At 48.5% G+C, this 19,231-nt stretch overlaps 2 protein-coding genes across 2 annotated transcripts in view; one reads left to right on the top strand and one right to left on the bottom strand.

Annotated features, from left to right (window-relative positions):
* The first annotated feature begins 2,998 nt into the window (after positions 1 to 2,998).
* On the top strand, positions 2,999 to 7,730 carry MTERF4 (mitochondrial transcription termination factor 4). The gene is made up of 4 exons (XM_065880200.1): positions 2,999 to 3,028; positions 4,183 to 4,666; positions 6,555 to 6,739; positions 7,407 to 7,730. The coding sequence occupies exons 1-4, from the start codon at positions 3,008 to 3,010 to the stop codon at positions 7,728 to 7,730; spliced, it is 1,014 nt and encodes a 337-aa protein (XP_065736272.1). The 5' UTR covers positions 2,999 to 3,007.
* A 6,147-nt stretch (positions 7,731 to 13,877) lies between these two features.
* Positions 13,878 to 19,231, bottom strand: part of SNED1 (sushi, nidogen and EGF like domains 1) — an 86,759-nt gene continuing 81,405 nt past the window's right edge. Inside the window, exons 30-31 of the mRNA XM_065880501.1 lie at positions 14,787 to 14,867; positions 13,878 to 13,914 (exon numbers count right to left, since the gene is read on the bottom strand). Of these exons, the coding sequence (XP_065736573.1) occupies positions 13,878 to 13,914; positions 14,787 to 14,867 (118 nt within the window). The remainder of the gene's footprint in view (positions 13,915 to 14,786; positions 14,868 to 19,231) is intronic.

The following is a 19,231-nucleotide window of genomic DNA, read 5'->3' as shown; positions in this document are numbered from 1 at the left end:
CCGCCGGGGAACCCAGCTCTCTGCTGCTCTCCTTCACTCAGGAAGTCATGTTATATTCAGGCCCCGTCCATTCAGAGGAAGTAAGTTCTCAAGAATTAGGCCCAGTACACCGTCTAAAACCTCATATGCAAGCTTGATGAATGTTAGAACAAAAGCCAGGGATACTACATTGTTTTAGGGTTATAAAATAGACTTGGAATTCATTTTTTTCATGGCCTTGAAAAAACATTCTAGTGTTCAATTGAGTTTTGTACTATTTTTTACTATTAAAAGGCTTCTAATTTGTGAAATTCCAAAAGGCACACAAAAGGTTTTTAACCCTCTTTCTACTTTTGTATATGTGCCTGTGTTTCTGCTTCCTGACTTGGTATATGCTCCTCTGATATGTGGAATGTGTAGAACCTATTCACCAAATGACCAGACTATTTCATTAATTTATTTCCTTGAACGTTTTCCAAATTAAAGCAACTTTGTTAGTAAGCAATTACCCTGACTTGGACCGTGTGAATTCTTCTACAGTGCTGGTATGGGAAGTATTTCATTTCTTTATTTTTCCATTTATGCATCTCCACTTGCCACAGCTGGAGAGAGGTTCAGCCTTGGTCAGTTTGGGGGTCCCTCCTATGGGTGAGCCCAAGGTTCTGCAGCTTGCTTGGTCTAAGGAGACTAGAGGGTGTGGTGTTTCAGGCATTGCCCTTCTCCTTGTGCACAAGCTCACCAGGGCCGGCCCACCATCTGTCTGTGCTCCGCTGTCCACCCACGACACCCTCCTAGCACTCCCCAGCCAGTCCAGGCGCCCTCCGTGACTATGTGGGGGGGCTTTCAAGCCCCAACTGTCCCTCTCCCAGCCCTGTTCAGGCCCCAGTGCAGCTCTCACACACTCAGAAGGCCCTTCCCCTCTAGGCTCCAGTCCATCCCCCTCTGAAACAGAGTCAGCTAGCTCCGGAACAGGAAATCCAGCCTCTATTTTGCATCTGTATTAGAGGGGAGGGAGTGGTTGGTGTCAGAGAGAAACCTTTCATTTTTCCCCTGCTCAAATAGCAGGAAGAAAACAAAACCGAAACCAAGACACCCCCCACCCCGCCGCCCCCTGCTACCCCAACCCATGCCTTTTCCCCACGTTATCACTTTCCGCAGGTGCCAAGGCTCCTGTCCCGAGCTCTTGGGAAGGTGCTCAGGGGCCAGCCTGCCTCTAGTATGCTAGTGTTCATTTAGGAAGCATGCAACTGTCGTGATATTTTCGGATGCTCCCATGACAGTTAATTTGATTCTCAACTACTGGGATGCAGGATATTGCCTTCCCCTTCCTTTAGGAAGTGCTGCCTGAGTCTCCGTGATGTCTCAAGAGACTGACGAGGGACCTTCCTCCATCCGTCAGGGACAGTAAAGGCAGGGCTTTTAGAAGTGAATTTTTAAAGTGTGTAGTACCTTAATGACATTTACTCCTCAGAATCAAATGAGTCTCGTGATGTTCAAAGAACTCTTCAAGAGTGGGGAAAAAAAAAACACATGTTTTCCTATGTAGTTTTTATGATGCTTATAACACAAAAGAAGTTACAGAATGTTTCTACAGACAGGTGTGCAATGGGCCGGGAATGCAAAGTTCTAGGTCTCCAAGAACTGTTACTTCTCTATAAGAAAAAATAATTAAAACTCATCTGATTTGATGGCAGCAGAAACACTCTGAGAGTGCTCTCTGCAGAGAGAGTCCAGATAGAAAAGTTTACAGCCTCCCTCTTCTTTGGCATAATCCTTCTGTAGAAAGATTTTTAGCATCCAGTCTGGTGCCTGGCCCAGAGCTCTATAAATTGTATCCATGCAAGAATCGAGTCCTTTTTCTCAGTTCGGAAACAAGTAGATAAAACAAGAAGAAATGCTTACACACTAAGGTTTGGGCTTACAATTGGTGGAATTTAGGCAGCTGAGAAAGCACACCTTTTTTTTCTTTTTCACCACTACCCCCTTTTGAAAGATGGTTAGTGTCTACATTTGAACTGTTACAGGCCTATGTCCGAAATTTAAGAATGAATGCAAATTAGGCTGAAACATCACTGGATTTCATCCCAAGAGGAAACCAGACCTCTAAGCTGGGAGGACACCCCCCCTTTTTTTAAACTGTAAAGACTTCTGGAGTTCCATTGGGTACTTTAAACCTCTAGAATATGTGTGTGTGTGTGGGGGGGGGGTGTTTATCAAGAATTGTAATTGGAGATCCCAAGAAGTAAGGGTGCTTGTCAAATAAGGATTGGTTGGGGGTCTGAAATGGTTGCACGGTTATAAAGGGAGACCTTGAGACCAGAAGGTTGCAGCTGGCAGGTGCTGTTCTGAACAGGCTGGGGGTGTCCCTGGGTCCGGAACAGTTCAAAGCTCACGTTCTCAGCGGTGCAGAGAGTGGCTGAGACCAGGTCCTCCATGGCCGCCAGACTCCATTTTGCATGCCTGAACCGATCGCTCCACTACCATTTCAACTTGTCACTAATATTCATATTGAATGCAGATTCCACACCAAATAACTATATCTGGGACCGGCTCCCTTTTACTCAGACCGCCCGGTCTCTACCTCAACGTGAACCTGCCTTGGGAAGGACCCTGCTTTCTCCGGGGAGGTTACTGCTGGACCGCGAGGCGGTGGCCGGTTTGAGCGAGGTTATGGTTTCCTCTCACCTCCACTCTTAAGAGGAATTTTAAGGTAATGAGAAGCGAACGTATGGGGAAGGAGCTGTTCATTTGTTGCGCTAGCCGAGAGCTCTAGAAAGCGGAAACCCGGGCAGCGGAGGCACCAAGCAGAGAAGGCGCGCTCTCCGCGCCCAAAGTGGCGGCGGGCGGCGCCAGGCCCCAGAAACCTGCCCAGCACCGGACACCTGCGGACAAGGGCTGCGCGGAACTGCTTCCCGCGCCTTCGCGCTGCCGAGGGGGAGGGCGGAAGCGGCGGACCCGGAGGGCGGAAGCGGCGGACCCGGGAGACGGCTACTTCCGGCGTCAGCGGCGCTGCCGCTGCCTTCGCGCGATGGCTGCGTTGGGTCGGCAGGTGAGGGGGAACCGCGAGCGGGGGCTCCTGGCGGGTCGTAGAGGCCGGCGCACGCCGACCTGGTGCCGCACCCTGATCTGCGGTGCTCTCCGCTCCGTCAGTGCGGCTTTATCCCACTTTCACCCCGCCGGCGCTGGGCCGACCCCGCGAGTGGACCCCAGACAGGGCGAGAGCGGGAGGCGGGGGCAGCGAGCAGGTGGACTTGACTGGCTGGCGGGGGCGCGGCGGCCGTGGGCGCTGGGGAGGTTTTGGGACGGGCCGTGAAGGGCGGTTGAGTGCCTGGGGATGTGGGCCTCGTTCGTTACGCGCCAACCTGAACCCTGGAGAGTTCTGAAGTCAACGGGAGTAGTTTGCCTGCAGGCTACCAGGATTTCTTTTGTGGAATGAATTTAAGTACGTGAATCTGGAGACTCATGTGAGGTCCAGATTTTTCAGGTGTGGGTACCAACTTGACCCCCAGAGTTGGCACGGAAATTACTTTAAGTTACAGACATTTGAGATTTAGCAGCTACAGAAAGAAGCCTTCTTGGGGCGGCCCTTATCACGCTAAAAGCAGAACTTTCTGGGAGCGAGGGCGCCACAGATCCTTTCTCCTGGGGAGCTTTACGGCCATGAAGGAAAAAAGAGAGGGAAAACGACGTGTATCTACATAAACAAACATTATCACAGACTTCCTGGGCTCCCATTTGCTCGCCTAGGAGCCCACCACCCATTTGCTCAAGTTAGCCCCCAACTCTAGCCATTTAGGGAACCAGCGCTTGTGAGCCACCATATGCATATAAATAAACTGGTTTTTTTCTGCCTGCTAATCTTACAGTTAAATTTGCAGGCCCCCCAGGCACTGAAAAGGTGGAGGAAACCTGCCCCCCCCATACTTTACCTGGTGGCGTTGAAATAGTTCTCCCCTGTCCCCCCCTCGTCTGTGTCTCCTCAGTTATAGCAGCAACAGCTCATCTCTGTGCTTCGGCAGTTCTCTGTACGTGAACGTCTTTCTCTGTAGGCTTTTTAAGTTCAGGTATGACTTTGCGGATTGCTTATAAAAACTTCTGTTTGTGTAGGACCAAGGCACTAAATACCCTGCCTCAGAAATCCCGAGGTGTCCATTATGTGGGAGTGGTGAGGAATTAATTCCCTTTGGGGGCTGTGTCTTACAGGTCTTGGATTGGCACCGCCTGATCCCCCTCACCTGGTCCCTTATTGCGAGGCAGACTACTCGGCCTGGAGAACAGAAGAGGACGACTGCTTTTTTGCTGCGTAAACTGACAATGGTCTCCAGCGGGGGGGGCCTCGGGGAGTCACCCTCTGTTGAACCCCAGAAGTACGCGCAAGAACCAGAGCACAGGACGGGGCTGACTCAGTGCCTCCTCGAGAAGCAGAGGACGGCTGTGGAGCGAGAGAAGGTCGTCAGTTCCCTCCTGGACATGGGTTTCAGTGATGTCCATGTTAACGAACTGCTCAGTATACAGCCAGGCACCCACCCTCAGCAGTTGCTGGATATCATTTCAGAATTAATACTCCTGGGTCTGAATCCAGAGCCTGTGTGTGTGGCCTTAAAGAAAAGTCCTCAGTTACTGAAACTGCCTGTCATGCACATGAAGAAGCGCTCCAGTTACCTGCGAAAGCTGGGGCTTGGAGAAGGTATGAGAAGGTGTAGATTTTATGTAGAGAGCTGAGGAGTCAGAGATGGGGAACGAATAGCCTGGTGAGGTGGATTCGGGGAGGTTTCTGGGGGAAGGGCCTTTGAGAGGAATGTGTGATTTGGCTTGGAGGTGAGGAAGCAGAATGAGCTCCGCAGAGGGCATTGCAGGAGGGAGGGGGGACTGAGTGACCGACCCAGGCTCGTGTCTGGCGTGTTCACTAGGGGCTCTGGCATCTAGAACGGTGCTGGGCATGTGGTGTTGGTTTATGTGCAGGTATGTTGCCCTTTGATGCTCAAGCTGACTTGGGGTGGGCTTAGTGCTTTGTGTCTGTGTGATGGGAAGCCAGAGAGACAAAGTTCCCTGTAGAGGCTTGGATTCCAGTCAGGTGTCTCGATTTACTGTGGAATGTGAAATCTGCCCAGATTCCTGGGACACTGGTGGAGTGAGGGCAGAAAGAGCCACCATCCCCACCCCCACAGGATTCGCACCCCGGGAGCCCTAGAAGTTCACTGGATCTCCTTACGGGCCTTGGGGGGGGGGGGGCATGAGCAACTCCTAGGACCCCTGCCCGCTTTGACCAGAGGAATGCCGCTCTTTTGTTTATTCTTGCCTCTTGCTGGTAAAATATTGTCGGGTGGGGGAGGGGGAGAAAAGGTTTGGGAATTCAGATTTCAGAGGATCTTTACGGTCTCCTTCTCTAGAAAACGAGCAAAAGATAGTGGTGCGGGGCTTCCCTGGTGGCGCAGTGGTTGAGAGTCCGCCTGCCGACGCGGGGGACATGGGTTCGTGCCCCGGTCCGGGAGGATCCCCCATGCCGCGGAGCGGCTGGGCCCGTGAGCCATGGCCGCTGAGCCTGCGCTCCGCAACGGGAGAGGCCACAACAGTGAGAGGCCTTCGTACCGCAAAAAAACAAAACAAACAAACAAACAAAAAGATAGTGGTGTGTGTTTCTCTTACCAGATTACCTATCGCAGTATAACCTAAAAAGCTAAACTTCGCACCTTACACGCAGCGGTCATATCAATAAACAAGCTCAGCGTGGCCTTAAGCTGCAAAGATGAAGACTAAATTCCTGAAACTCATTCCTGACACGTTTTATCAAGACACTGACTGACTCACCTGTTAGGAAGATTTTAATTAACAGTTTAAATAAGTTGTTCCAAGTTTCTAGGTACTAAATTTTACTCAGTTACCTGTAGGAAGACCATATGCCCTAATTTGCCTGGGAGAGTCTCAGTTTATACCAGTTATCCTAACGCAGTTACTAGTAGGGACTCTGTCCCTGAGAAGCACCTTAGTGTGGCTAAAATATATGGTCACCCACTGACCAGGAGATCGCCAGTCTCTGGTTGTGCCTCATGATTCTTGAGGTTGTCACGTTAACTATTATAGCGGAGCGCCCTTTCGTGGAGTTCAGGCTCCTAGGTCTTAAGAAGGTTGGTTGTGAATATTTCAAGGGCTATTTTATCATAGAAGGAAACATGAACCCAAAGCCCCGACATGGGGGAAGCTACTATCCCATCTTACTGTCTGAGCTTTCCAGTAAATCCCTGTGAAAGGCTTTTCTAGGTGAGAAGGGCAAGAGGAGACCTAGAATATGAAGTAGGTGCCTTTCAGCTGTGAGGCCAGAAAGAGGCCTCTTGATACCAGGAGGGAGGGTTGGCGAGTCTGAGAAGTGAGAGGGAGTCAGTGGGGAGATGTCTCATTCTGGCCCATCCCATTTCCACGACGCTTCTGGGAAGACGTCATCTGAAGCTGGCACTCCTTCTGTGGAGGAGAGGATCCTTGTTTGTTTTTTAAATGCTGGCTTGTATTGGGTGTGGTTGGCCACTTGGGCTTCTGGAATATCCTAAAATTATGTACTTGCCCTTTTTTACATTCTTCAGGGAAATTAAAGCGGGTGCTTTACTGTTGCCCTGAAATTTTCACCATGCGTCAGCGGGACATTGAGAGCATCGTCGGGGTTCTCAAGGAGAAGTGCCTTTTCACGGTAAAGCAAGTCACCGAGATTTTGCACAGATGCCCCTGTGTTCTTCGGGAGGACCCTGGTGAACTGGAATACAAATTCCAGGTGAGAATTCCTGGTGGCGTGATTAGTAACAGCAAGTTTTCGAGTGTAGTCAGGGTTAGCTGACTCGCGGGGGCGAGTGGATGAGGTGAAAGGCCTAGACCCTCTTTGCTTGCACCAGCCAAAGAGAGTTCGGTTTTCGTTCTTCACTTCTTTACTACAGGTAAAAAAACCTCTTTTGCAACTTTTCTGCCATTAATAACGGATGACCCAGGCCTATTCTTAGAATCCTAATGAGGCCTCTGCTTAAAATACTTAATTTAAAAATAGCTAGAACCTTCCTATCTTTAGAACCTATTTTGCATGTTGATCTTAGAAACATAATTGTGAAGGGTGTCCTAATTTTTTGGTAACAATTATGATGGCTTAGGTCAAATCCGAGATGTTTTCTGAATTTTTTGCCTATTTTTTCCATACTCATAGTTTTCCTTACCCCATGAAGAAAAATAGAACTTAATTTCTCCCTCCTGCCCTTTATTTTCTGCTGCATTTTTCTCGATATGAATTTGAAAATGCTTTGAAAGCCACACGCAGGTGTCGGGATCGTAGTGTTCTGCCATCGCTAGTGAGGCAGGTCTCTCCCAGTGCTTTTAGACAGTTCAGTTCACTGTGCCTTAGGAGCCTACAAAGCTTTCTGCAGCTGCGCTTCCTAACCGTGCTGTGTCTCCAGTATGCCTATTTCAGGATGGGGATTAAACATGTGGACGTGGTGAAGACCGACTTCCTGCAGTACTCCATGACCAAGACCAAGGAGAGGCACGTGTTCCTGGAGCGCCTGGGCCGGTACCAGACCCCCGACAAGAAGGGGCAGACGCTGGTCCCCAACCCTTTACTCAAGGACATCCTCAGGGTTTCAGAAGCTGAGTTTCTGGCCAAGACAGCCTGTTCTTCTGCTGAGGAGTTTGGGGTTTTTAAGGAACTCTTGGCCCGGGAGGAGGAGGAGTCTGAGGGCCGAATGGCTGATGCCGGAAGCCCGGAGGAGGCGGGGCCGTGACGGACGGACTGGAGTGCAGAGAAGCCCAGACGGATCGGAGGGTACTGTAGTTTCCTCAAGGCTTTTGGGAACTTCACTTGGATCTTCTCAGGTTATTTTTCATTCTCAAACTGGTCTTTTGATAAAAAATTAATTGGAAATCACCTGAGAAGTAGACTAAGAAGCAAATGCATTGGTTTGATCTGCCATCAGGTTCAGGGGGGAGGGTCCTGTTCCATCCTGAGTAAAAGGCTGACTTTGAGCCTCTAAATCGTGGGGGGGGCTCGACACATCGACCTTCGGTCTTACTTTTTCTCTCCCATCTGTGTTGGTGACAGTCCCGTGACAGTGGGGGATGTTTCTTCTGGTTCAGGAGTCATTTTACATCCTCCTCGTGACAAAGACAGAGTTCTGAGAAGACAGCGACCTTTTAGGTTATCACAGCACTTTATTTTATGAAAACAGGGAGCAGCTTTTCCACAAGAATACTCAGGTTTTCAGTTCAAAAATAGCTTATGGTTTCGTAATTGCAGTCACTGTACAGCAGAGTAAAAGGAAGTTGATCGGTGATGTATGGTTTTGTTCTGCACAGCTTCTTAACGCCAGCAACGCGGGGAGGGCGCTTTTTGCATCTTTGTGAAGAGCGGGCCCTGACTCTGACCACCGGCGGAGTTTGCTTTCACGCCAGCTCAGGCCCAGGGGGTTGCGTCCAGGCCTGACGTCTCTGGCGTCCGTGGAGTTCTGACCTGGAGCCAGGGCCACAGGTCTGGGCTTGGTTTTGTTTCAGGGAGCTCTCCGTGACACCAGAGGTGGTGGAAGGCCCCTTGGGGAGGCCGGTGGGTCTGAGGAGTGACTTGAAGAGTTGGGGTTGGGGAATGGGCTTGGATGTAAGCCAGGGGTCATCTCTGAGGTAGAGGTGCAGCCCTGATGGCGTGAGCTCTGCGAGGGGTGGGAAGATGGGATTCCTAGAAGGTTCTGGAGGTTCCTTTCTTGGGGGGAGCTGGCACAGGACTGATGCTGCAGAAGACATTTTTGGTGATGTGCCCAAAACTCAGGTCTTTACAGCGTTTTAACAGCTACACACGAGACTGCTGGTGCTTGGCCTCGCTTTTCTTGCAGAGACCACGTAAGTCCTGTCAGGGGGCGGTTCTCACCTGGGGGTGATCTTGACAACAGGGAACACCTAGCAACATCTGGGGACATTTCCCATCTGGTTGTTAGGACCAGGAGGGTGTGCAGTTGGGGTCTAGTGGGGTCTAGTAGGTCGAGGCCAGGGCTGCTTCTAAACATCCTACAGTCACAGGACAGGCCCACGACAGGGTGAGCCAGCCCAAAGATAGCAGTGCCAAGGCTCAGACACTGCTCTAAGGCCCCATTTAGCAAAACGCGACCGTGTTGATTCGTGAGGACTTAAGATTTTAAATGGGCTTACATTTGTTTCTCTTTTATTTAAAAGTAAAGTAAATAGCTGATTTTAAAGAGAGTTCCTTTCTTCTCTGTACTGGGATTCTCTTGGTAGATTTGAGCTGTGTTTTATTGTGGGTAGGTTTGAGCTGCATTTACTGAGGTGTAGATGCTTTTGCTTTCTCCAGGCTCATATTCGAGCATGACTGCAAAGAGAAAGACATTTTTTTGCAGAACAGTAGCTCAGTGAGTCCCTCCACATGTGAGTCCGACTTCGGTGGCAGTTGTTGGCCAGTGGCAGGAGTTCCAGCCCAGGGAAGGTGCTGGAGGTTGGCTGACACCGGGTGGAGCCCTTGCCTGTTGGTGTGGCTGGTGGGTGAGCAGCAGGGTGCCGCATAGCTTTCCTCATTTGCACCCGCGTCAGTCCTTGTGCAAGGGGAAAAGGGAGGTTTTGTCTTTACTGTCTTTCTTAGCCATGGGCAGAATGATTTGAAAGTAAAGAGATTTCATTTTTCATTTACTCTTGTGTTGTGTGGTCTCCGGGTGGCCGGCACGGTCCCTGGAACCCAGGGTGTTGTTCTTGTGCCCTCCAGTCGGGACTGACAGGATATTAATCTAAGCTCGATTACCTGGTTAGTTGATCCAAGATTTGATTAGCACAAGGCTAACTCGGCAACTCAGGATCGCTCCTTTCTTTTCGACACAGAAATGTGCATGCCCCTGGCAATTTTTTGATTCCATTTTTGCTAATTTTGGGGGGTGGACCTTGAGTATCTCCAAGGAAGACGTTAGAGTTTTAAGAAGGAGCCATGTGGAAAAAAGCAGTGGCTCGCTTGTAATGTTTCAAGGATGAATTGTAATTCCTTTAGCATCAGGAAGTCTTTTACTAGATGTTTAACTTATAAAACATCAAAATGGGTTAATCATAAGAAAACACAGCACCAAGCTCAGGATTCAGTAGACTGTTTCTTGTAGAAACAAGGGCTTCTAAGCTAAAGACTGGAACACGTTACATCTGCCTCGTGGCTGAGGGGCTTGAGGTTATTGACATGGCAGTAGAGGGTTTCGTCTTCTTTCCAGTGATATCACTTGATCTTGCTGTTTGCTCGTGACGCCGTAGCCTACACAGATGCACAGTGACAGGTCCCAGTGCCACAGCACAGGTCAGCAGTACGTGTTTACGTATGTGGTTTTCTCTCGATTGTCCCAGTGTCAGAGCCCCTGGACTGCACTCAGCCGTCTTCTCCAGGTGGGCCTTGGAGACTGGGGACCTTCTGGAGTACAGTAGAGACTTCTCGAAATGACGATTCCTCCTTGCTGAAAATGACAGAATGCATAATACACAGACATATGCACACAAAACTTTAATAAAAATAAAAAGCCTAAAATATAGCTCTGTAAAAAAAATTTTTTTATAAAAGATGAAAGGAAGAGCCCCTTTCTGTGGCCGTGATGCTGACTCAGGGCAGAGTCAGTGGAAGATGCCCGGGGGCTTGAGTTCCAGTTTGGGTCAGCTGCTAAAATGTCCAGCACACTAGAGGCGGGGTTGGCTTGTTTGGTTTTCAGCTCATTTGCAGGGAGAAGCAGGCGCTGCTTAGAAGCGTGCTAGAGAGCAGGGGTGGCAGGATGACGCGGTGATCCGTGTGTGAAGGAGGAGCGTGTGGAACACGGTGCTTACTACCTGAGAGCCCCACACAGTGTTATTTGAGTCCTGGACTAAGAGAAACCCTAACCAGCATCGCATTCAGGCTTGTGGGAGGAGCCCTCGCTGTACTTGGTAGAGGTGCTGCCTTGGCTTTCCAAGTGGGGTCTGAAACCCTTGAGGTTTCCGTGAAACCCTTGAGGTCTTCGGTGCCTTGGTGGGACTCGTCATCCAGGGGAGAGGCCAAAGCCTATGACCTCGAAGACCAGGGGTTAACCCAGTGTGGTGCGTGGGCCAACCCGACCCTGCCTGTTTTTGTAAATAAAGTTTTATTGGAACCCAGCCACGCCTGGTCAGTCACACGTCTGTTGGCTGCATTTGTGCCACCACTGCAGAGCTGAGTCATTGCCACAGAGACCACAGGGTCCTCAAAGCCAGGAATGCCGTCTGACCTTTGCAGAAGAGGCTGTAGGTGAAAAGTGTCTCCACTCCGTCTTAGTGTCATCATTCTCTCAGAGTCAGCCGGTCCATATGATGGAGCGCAGCCTGCGAACATCAGCAGAAACAATCTGCTGGCGGAGGAGAGCCGGGCGAAGCGCTTCCAGCGTGGCCTCATCTCTGCCCCTTCCTCCCAGCCCCACCATCTCTGCTTTGGAAGCTGTTGGGAGCAGCTCCTCAATTTTGTTGCTGGCTCTCAAAGGGAGAACTCTTTCTCTGACTTCGGAATCTGAGAACTGGTTTCTGCAGGTTGCAAAAGCATTCCTGGTGGACAGCCTTGCCATCCAGGGCTAACGTGTGGGCCGTGGGTGCGCATTCACCGTGGCGCAGACCGCGCCCTAGAAGACTGCAGCCTGGGCTATGTCAGATGTGGGTTCTGTCCCGGAGGTCTCCCTGGTCGTGGTGGGCAAGGAGGTGGCTGGTGCTTGCCTGGCCTGGCCGTCTGTCTTCCAGAGGCCAGAGGAGAGAAGCCACGCAGGGCACCGACTCCAGCCAGGACCTTGTTTTCAATCCAATTTTAGACCTCGTCTTCCTGGGCTTTAGAAACTCGTGAGGTTGATGGAGCGTTAACAAGAGCATCCCGATCCTTAGAAGAGAAAACAGACCGGGGCGTGAGGAGGATGGTGGTGGTACCCATTCCTCTTGACAGCGGTGGCTCCCAGGTTGCTGCCCCTGGAGTACCTGAAGAGCTTGCCACGTCAGAACTGTGAAGTGTGTTCCCTGTGACATGGCAGTGGGTGCTGGGGGGCAGGCTCGTGGAGGACTGACTATACCCCCCAGTGGTGGGCACATGTGGGCAGCACTGCAGCTTCAATTGGAAATCTGCAGGCTGCAACCCCCTTCATTTGGTGCCACCTTGGATCTTTTCTCTGAAGGCATGTGGGCTGTCCCTGGTCTCTCTTGACTGAAATGAATTCTTGCACTTTGTTCTTGGGTGTGTGTGTGTGTGTGTGTGTGTGTGTGTGTGAATGTTTCCTGCTTATTTGTGCTTTCTCCATTGTCTGAAGAATGGGTATCCTAAAAGCCAGTATTTGATAATTTAACAGTTGAGGGTTTCTGATGTGTTTTTATAGAAATGGATTCATTGAATGAGTTTAAAAATATATATATTGGGCTTCCCTGGTGGCGCAGTGGTTGAGAGTCCGCCTGCCGATGCAGGGGACACGGGATCGTGCCCCGGTCCGGGAGGATCCCACATGCCGTGGAGCGGCTGGGCCCATGAGCCATGGCCGCTGAGCCTGTGCGTCCAGAGCCTGTGCTCCGCAATGGGAGAGGCCACAGCGGTGAGAGGCCCGCGTACCGCAAAAAAAAAAAAAAAAAAAAAAAGTATATATATATATATATAAAATCTTTCAGATGACTTATTGCAATATAAAAGTTTCACACCCCAGTTATATCTGTGGGTGGTGAATTGCTTGCAAGCCTTGGAGTGCATGTTTTGGGTACGTGGTGGTGGGGGGGGGAGTGATGCCTTTGAGTAGGTGGGACCTGAATGCAGAGACTTTTGATGGGAACTGAACGCCTGAGGTCACACGTTCTCGCTCACATGCCGCTGCCCAGCCTGTGGGTCCCAGCCTCTGCTTTCCCTGCTTGGTTGGTGAACATTCTGCTTTAGTGTCAGCCTATACCTGCGAAGCTCTTTTGCTTCTGGTTGTTTATAAAGGTCTCTGAGTAACATTTCTTCTTCATCTCCGCAGCCATATAAAAAAATGTAGCCTGTTTGTGAAGCTGCTTGGTACCCAGGAGTCTCACTCCTCTCCTACACCACCAGGAAGATGGGCTTCTAGGCTCCTTTATGGAGCTTGAGTGGTGAGCTGTCCTGGGTCAGCCAGAATACGTCTTTCATTCCCAGTGCGTCATGTTGATAAGAAACTGTGTTGGGCTGTGGTTGGGTCTCTGTGGCTTAGCCTAGTATCTTCCAAATTATCGTGAAGGTTTCCACAGAGTGTGCGTGTGAGGGGGTAGGAGTCACATGGGGCTGACTTGCCACAGAGGTTGGGAAATGCTGGATTAAACAAGAACAGCGTTAGAAAGTTTCTTTCATTTCAGGGTTTCTGAATGCTCAGGAGGCCTGTGTTCATTGGCACTCTCCCAGTGAGAGAGTCTCAGGACTTACCCAAAGTTACGTTACCAAGGTCGCACACCCTTTCTCAGTGGACTGCCATTTACAGGGTCTGGAAAGCACTCCTAGAATTCCTCTGCCTTCTGGCATCCCAGGCCCCTCCCACTGTCCCCCCTCGCCTGCCCTCCCAGCAGCCCCTGTCAGTCCCACCTCCCTCTGGGTGCAGGTGGTCTTCGGCCTCTCTAAGAGCTCACCCGCCCCCTCCATTGCCATTGCTGATGACTGGGGAAGGGGTTTCTCTGCCCATTGAGATAGAGTGGGATTCGATGTATCAGAACAAGTTTATGTCTATTGGGAGCCCTTCCTTAAGTATTACTTTTCTCACCCATTTTAACCCCCTTAGGAAGTCTCTGAAACCTTCTGGTCTGAGTTTATGACACAGAGCACACACTGAGCTTTCTTCTCAGGGCTCCACAAGGAGACAGCAGCCCTCCTGAGGGCCGAGTGCTGGGGCGATGTCCCTCAGACTTCCCAGCAGCTCTGCTGGCTGTGGGAACGTACCTTAAGATTTCTTCAGTGTAGGACTGTTACTTTGTTTCCTGAAATAATTAGAGAAATGTGGTTTATTAAAAAGAAACCTGTGTCCCTGTAACTCTGCAGCTTCCTTGGCCCAGGCTGCCTGCTGTGATCCTGTCTTGTCTGTAGGTCACATGTGTTCCAGTTTGGGGAGTGTGGTAGTGAGACACTGACACAGAGATGAACGTTTGAGTCTGTGTGTGCCCACCTGGCTTGGGGTGGGAGTCGTGGAGTGATGAGGAAGGCTACCTGGCTGGGTGTGATTCATGGAGAGTGAGAGGGAGTGTGGAGGATGGGTGATGGGAGACAGGTGATGCGCTTGGGTAAGGCAGTAGGGTGGGTTTTTCCTTGACTCAGAAACGCAAGACCCAGTGCATGTGGTGACTGGTCTATGGAGAATGTGACTGAGGTTTGGACTCTGCTGTCTGTACTCAGGCAGTGCGTTATATAATAATTCTGTGACTACCTTGAACCCTTTGGGGAAAGAACCTGGGTGAGAGTAAATAAAAAGTAAATAGAGATTTACTGTATTTATATAATTGGACCTGTCAGTAACACTTCCCAATACTAGTGCCAGATACTGTGTGAACGTGCGTAACCAGAGTGACCCCCCCCCCGCAGCAGCACCACTCAGCCTCCCTCCAGCACCTGCCCTGTGACCTTCCCAGCACCCACTCTGTGACCCCTACCAGCATCCACCATGCCCAGCTATACCCATCTCACATGTACGCATATGGGCACACAGTTCCTTAGCATAGCCAGGCTGCACATCTTGGCAACCTGGCTCAGCCATGGGCCTGTGGCATCCCACAGCCCCAGTCACCAGGGCCACCCTGGCCCTGTTACCCTGTGGCCACCTGCAGGGCACAGCACGGGCCTCCTCCCTGGGACGCACCTGTCTGGGGTCCTGGCGCGCGTGCTCTCACAGCTCTCTTTGAAACAGGTGTCTGGATGCACTTTGTAGACTCTTTTATACCTGCGTCACAAGAAAGCTCAGTGAAGCCGGAAACTGAGCAGAGTGTTGCCCAGCCCCTTCACCTAGGCTACACAAACCTACAGGTAGCTGTACAGGTGTCTGAGGAAAGGCTGTTATTCTCCTGATAAAACTTTACCTCCTGTGGATGTATTAAAATGTCCAACATAAAAATCATGTAATTGAAAAAAATGACTTTATCAAGGTATGATTTATGTAAAATAAGATACACTCATTTTAAGTGTACATTATGATGAGTGTTGACAAAGTGATATATAGTAAGAGATAAAGTGTGCTGGGACTTCCCTGGTGGTTCAGTGGTTAAGAATCCGTCTTGCAACGCAGGGGACTCCGGTTCGATCCCTGGTCGGGGAGCTAAGATCCCACATGCCGCAGGGCAGCTGAGCCCGCGCTCTGCAACTACAGAACCCACGCGTTCTGGAGCCCACGCGCCACGACTGGCGAGCCCGCGTGCCGCAAGTAATGAATGAGCCCGTGCACCACAACTGGAAAAAAGCCTATGCACTGCAATGAAGAGCCCGCGCGCCACAATGAAAGATCCCGAGTGCCCCAACTAAGACCCAATGCAGCCAAAAAATAAACAAATATTTTTTTTAAAATGTGCTATTTCAAAGACATGTCTTGCTTGAGACAGGCTACTTGGCTCCGAAGCCTTGAGACAATCTGACTGCACTCTTATGGGCAGTTGATGGAGACGTTTGAGAAGCCTTGGAGATGCAGGCATTAGACACGGGCGGTGTGGGACAGGAGACCTGGCTCCTAGCCCTGCCTCCCACTTATTAACTAGTGTACTCTGAGCACGTCTCTGGAACTGAAGCCTCTGTTTCACATGAGATGGGAATTGCTTATACTGCCTCTGTCACATGTTTGTAGCGAATAACGAATGAGAAAATGTTTGACTCTTGGTAAAGCTTTTTAAACATCGGAGCTGTTTGAAAGAGATCCAGGGAGTTCAATGGGTAAAACTCATGAGCTTAGTCTAGGAGAGTCCTTAGCATCTAAAGCCTTAGCTAAGACTTCCATTGCCAGCCATCAGGCAGTAAGAGGATCTGGAATTAACTTCCACATGTGAACAACTGGTCAAGATCCAGGAAGTAAGTCTTTTCAGATGTTAGAAAAAAGACAGTGCAAAACGGTAACCCAGAGAGAAGGGGAGCAAGATGAGCTCTGGGATGGTCCTGGAATTCAGCCTGGAGGCACTTTTCGGACTGTGTTGTGGGTTAGGGAGACTCCAAGCAGTGGTTACACTGAGTGGGCAAAACAGAGATTGGAGTTGGGGAGGCAGAGGAAGCTAAAATTTGTGGGTCAGAGTACGGAGAGGAGGGAGCTATGCAGAGGAAGAGCTCCAGAAATCTGGAGGGGGCGGTCCCCTTGAAAATTAAGCTGTGTGTGCATAGGGTGAATAAAGATGGGCAACAAGGAACTACTGAGGAGCTGGACAGTTCCCAGAGCCAGAGTGGGGAGACCTTGATTAATAGGCTGTTCCAGAGAAATAGAAACCCCAGAAAGGAGAAAGGCCTTGCCTTAAAAGTGGGGCATAATTAACCCCAGAATAAAGCCTATGCTAAAGCCACCCTAAAACAGGCCTCAAAAGGATCCATCTAAACTGCCTTGCAAAAAACCAAAAACCATAAGTAAAACAAAGGAACAGGACAAGGATGCCCACTCTCACCACTTCTATTCAACATAGTACTGGAAATCCTAGGCACAGCAGTCAGATGAGAAGAAGAAGTTAAAGGTATCTAAATTGGAAGGGACGAGGTAGAACTGTCACTATTTGCGGATGGCACGATACTAGAGAACACTGAAGTCGCCACACACAAACTGTTAGAACTAGTAAATACAGCAAGGCAGCAGGATGCAAGATTAATACACAGAAGTCTGTTGCACTTTTTACACTAATAATGAAACATCAGAAAGAAAGTAAAAAAAAAAAAATCCTGCTTAAAATCATGTTTTTAGAAAGCTCTAGGAATAAACTTAACCAAGGAGGTGAAATACCTGTATGCTGAAAACTAAAACATTGATAAAGGGAACTGAAGATGATTCAAAGACATGGAAGGATATCCCGTGCTCTTGGATTGGAAGAATTAATATTATTAAAATGGCTATACTATCCAAAGCAATCTACAGATTTAATGCAATCCTTATCAACACAGCTATGACATTTGTCACAGAACTAGAACAAATAGTCCTGAAGTTTATATGGAAACACAAAAGACCACAGATTGCCAAGCAATCCTGAGAAAAATGAACAAAGCTGGAGGTATAACCCTTCCAGACTTCAAACTGTACTACAAAACTATGGTAATCGAAACAGTGTAGTATTGGCACAAAACCAGACATACAGATCAATGGAACAGAATAGAGAGCCCAGAAATAAACCCACACACCTATGGTCAGTTAGTCTTTGAAAAAGGAGGCAAGAATATACAATGGCGAAAAGACAGTCTCTTTAACAAGTGGTGTTGGGAAAGCTGGACAGTTACATGTAAATCATTGAAATTAGAACATTCCCTCACACCACATACAAAAATAAACTCAGGTCTAAAGACCTAAACTTAAGATGTGACACCATAAAACCCGTAGAAGAGGACATAGGCAAAACGATCTTTCACATAAATTGTAGCAGTATTTTCTTAGATCAGTTTCCCAAGGCAAAAGAAATAAAAGCAAAAATAAACAAATGGGACCTAGTCAAACTTAAAACCTTTTGCACAGCAAAGGAAACTCAACAAAACAAAAAGACAACCTACGGAATGGGAGAAAATATTTGCAAACAATGTGACCAACAAGGGCTTAATTTCCAAAACATACAAACAGCTCATACAACTCAACAACAAAAAGACAAACAACCCAATCTAAAAATGGGCAGAAGACATAAATAAACATTTTCCCAAAGAGGACATACGGATGGCTAACAGGCACATGAAAACATGCTCAACATCACTAATTATTAGAGAAATGCAAATCAGAACCACAATGAGGTATCACCTCACACCAATCAGAATTGCTATCATCAAAACGTCTACAAATAATAAATGCTGGAGAGGGTTTGGAAAAAAGGGAACCTTCATACACTGTTGGTGGGAATGTAAATTGGTGCAGCCACTTTGGAGAACAGTATGGAGGTTCCTTAAAATACTAAAAATAGAGTTACCATGTGATCTAGCTATCCCACTCCTGGGTATATATCCAGAAAAAAGGAAAACATAATTCAAAAAGATACATGCACCCCAATGTTCATAGCAGCACTATTTATAATAGCCAAGTCTTGGAAACAACCCAAGTGCCCATCGACAGACGATTGGCTTAAGGGGTTGTGGTACATATATACAATGGAATATTTCTCAGCCTTAAAAAAGAATGAAATATTCCCATTTGCAGCAACATGGATGGACCTAGGGAATATTATGCTTAGTGAAGTGTGAGAGAAAGACAAATACTATATGATATCATTTATATGTGGAATCTAAAAAATAATACAAATGGATCTATGTACCAAACAGAAACAGACTCACAGACATAGAAAACTTACGGTTACCAAAGGGGAGAGGTGGCAGGGGGAGGGATAAATTAGGAGTATGGGATTAACAGATACAAACTACTATACATAAAATAGTTAAGCAATAGGGATTTACTGTATAGCGCAGGAAATTATACCCAATATCTTGTAATAGCCTGTAGTGGAATATAATCTGCAAACCAAAAAACCCAGAAAACTGAATCACTATGCTGTGCACGTGAAACTAATGCAATATTGTAAATCAACTTTACTTCAATAAAAAAATTAAAAACAAAAACATTCTTGAAAAGAATGCCAAAAAAAAATTCCAACAGTCTGTACCATAAAGTTTATAATGTCTAACATCCCAACAAAAAAATTACAAGAGTATCAGTCATACAAAGAATCAAGAAAATGTGACCCATCAACAGGAAAAAAAATTGAATAGAAAAACACCCAGAAAGGAGAGCAATGACTGAAATAGCAGACATCTGTTATAAATTTGCTGTACACGTTCAGTGATGTAAAGGAAAATATAAACATAATGAGAGAAGTGGAGGCTCAAAGAAAGAACTAGATGGAACTTCTGGAGATGATAAAACACAATATCTGGGACTTCCCTGGTGGCACGTGGTTAAGAATCCGCCTGCCAATGCAGGGGACACAGGTTCAATCCCTGGTCTGGGAAGGTCCCACGTGCTGTGGAGTAGCTAAGCCCATGTGCCACAACTACTGAGCCTGCGCTCTAGAGCCCACGAGACACAACTACTGAAGCCTGCACACCTAGAGCCCGTGCTCCGCGACAAGAGAAGCCACCGCAGTGAGAAGCCCGTGCACCGCA

Source organism: Phocoena phocoena, chromosome 7, assembly GCF_963924675.1.
Source record: "Phocoena phocoena chromosome 7, mPhoPho1.1, whole genome shotgun sequence".
Lineage (NCBI taxonomy): Eukaryota > Metazoa > Chordata > Mammalia > Artiodactyla > Phocoenidae > Phocoena > Phocoena phocoena.
This window is presented reverse-complemented; position numbering and strand designations above follow the sequence as displayed.

What these genes read in the sequence shown, in the direction of transcription:
- MTERF4 (XM_065880200.1), top strand. Translation starts at nt 3,008, where the DNA reads ATGGCTGCGTTGGGTCGGCAG. An exon ending in TGGCTGCGTTGGGTCGGCAG is followed by an intron (nt 3,029 to 4,182) that starts GTGAGGGGGAAC and finishes TGTGTCTTACAG; the next exon opens with GTCTTGGATTGGCACCGCCT. An exon ending in AAAGCTGGGGCTTGGAGAAG is followed by an intron (nt 4,667 to 6,554) that starts GTATGAGAAGGT and finishes TACATTCTTCAG; the next exon opens with GGAAATTAAAGCGGGTGCTT.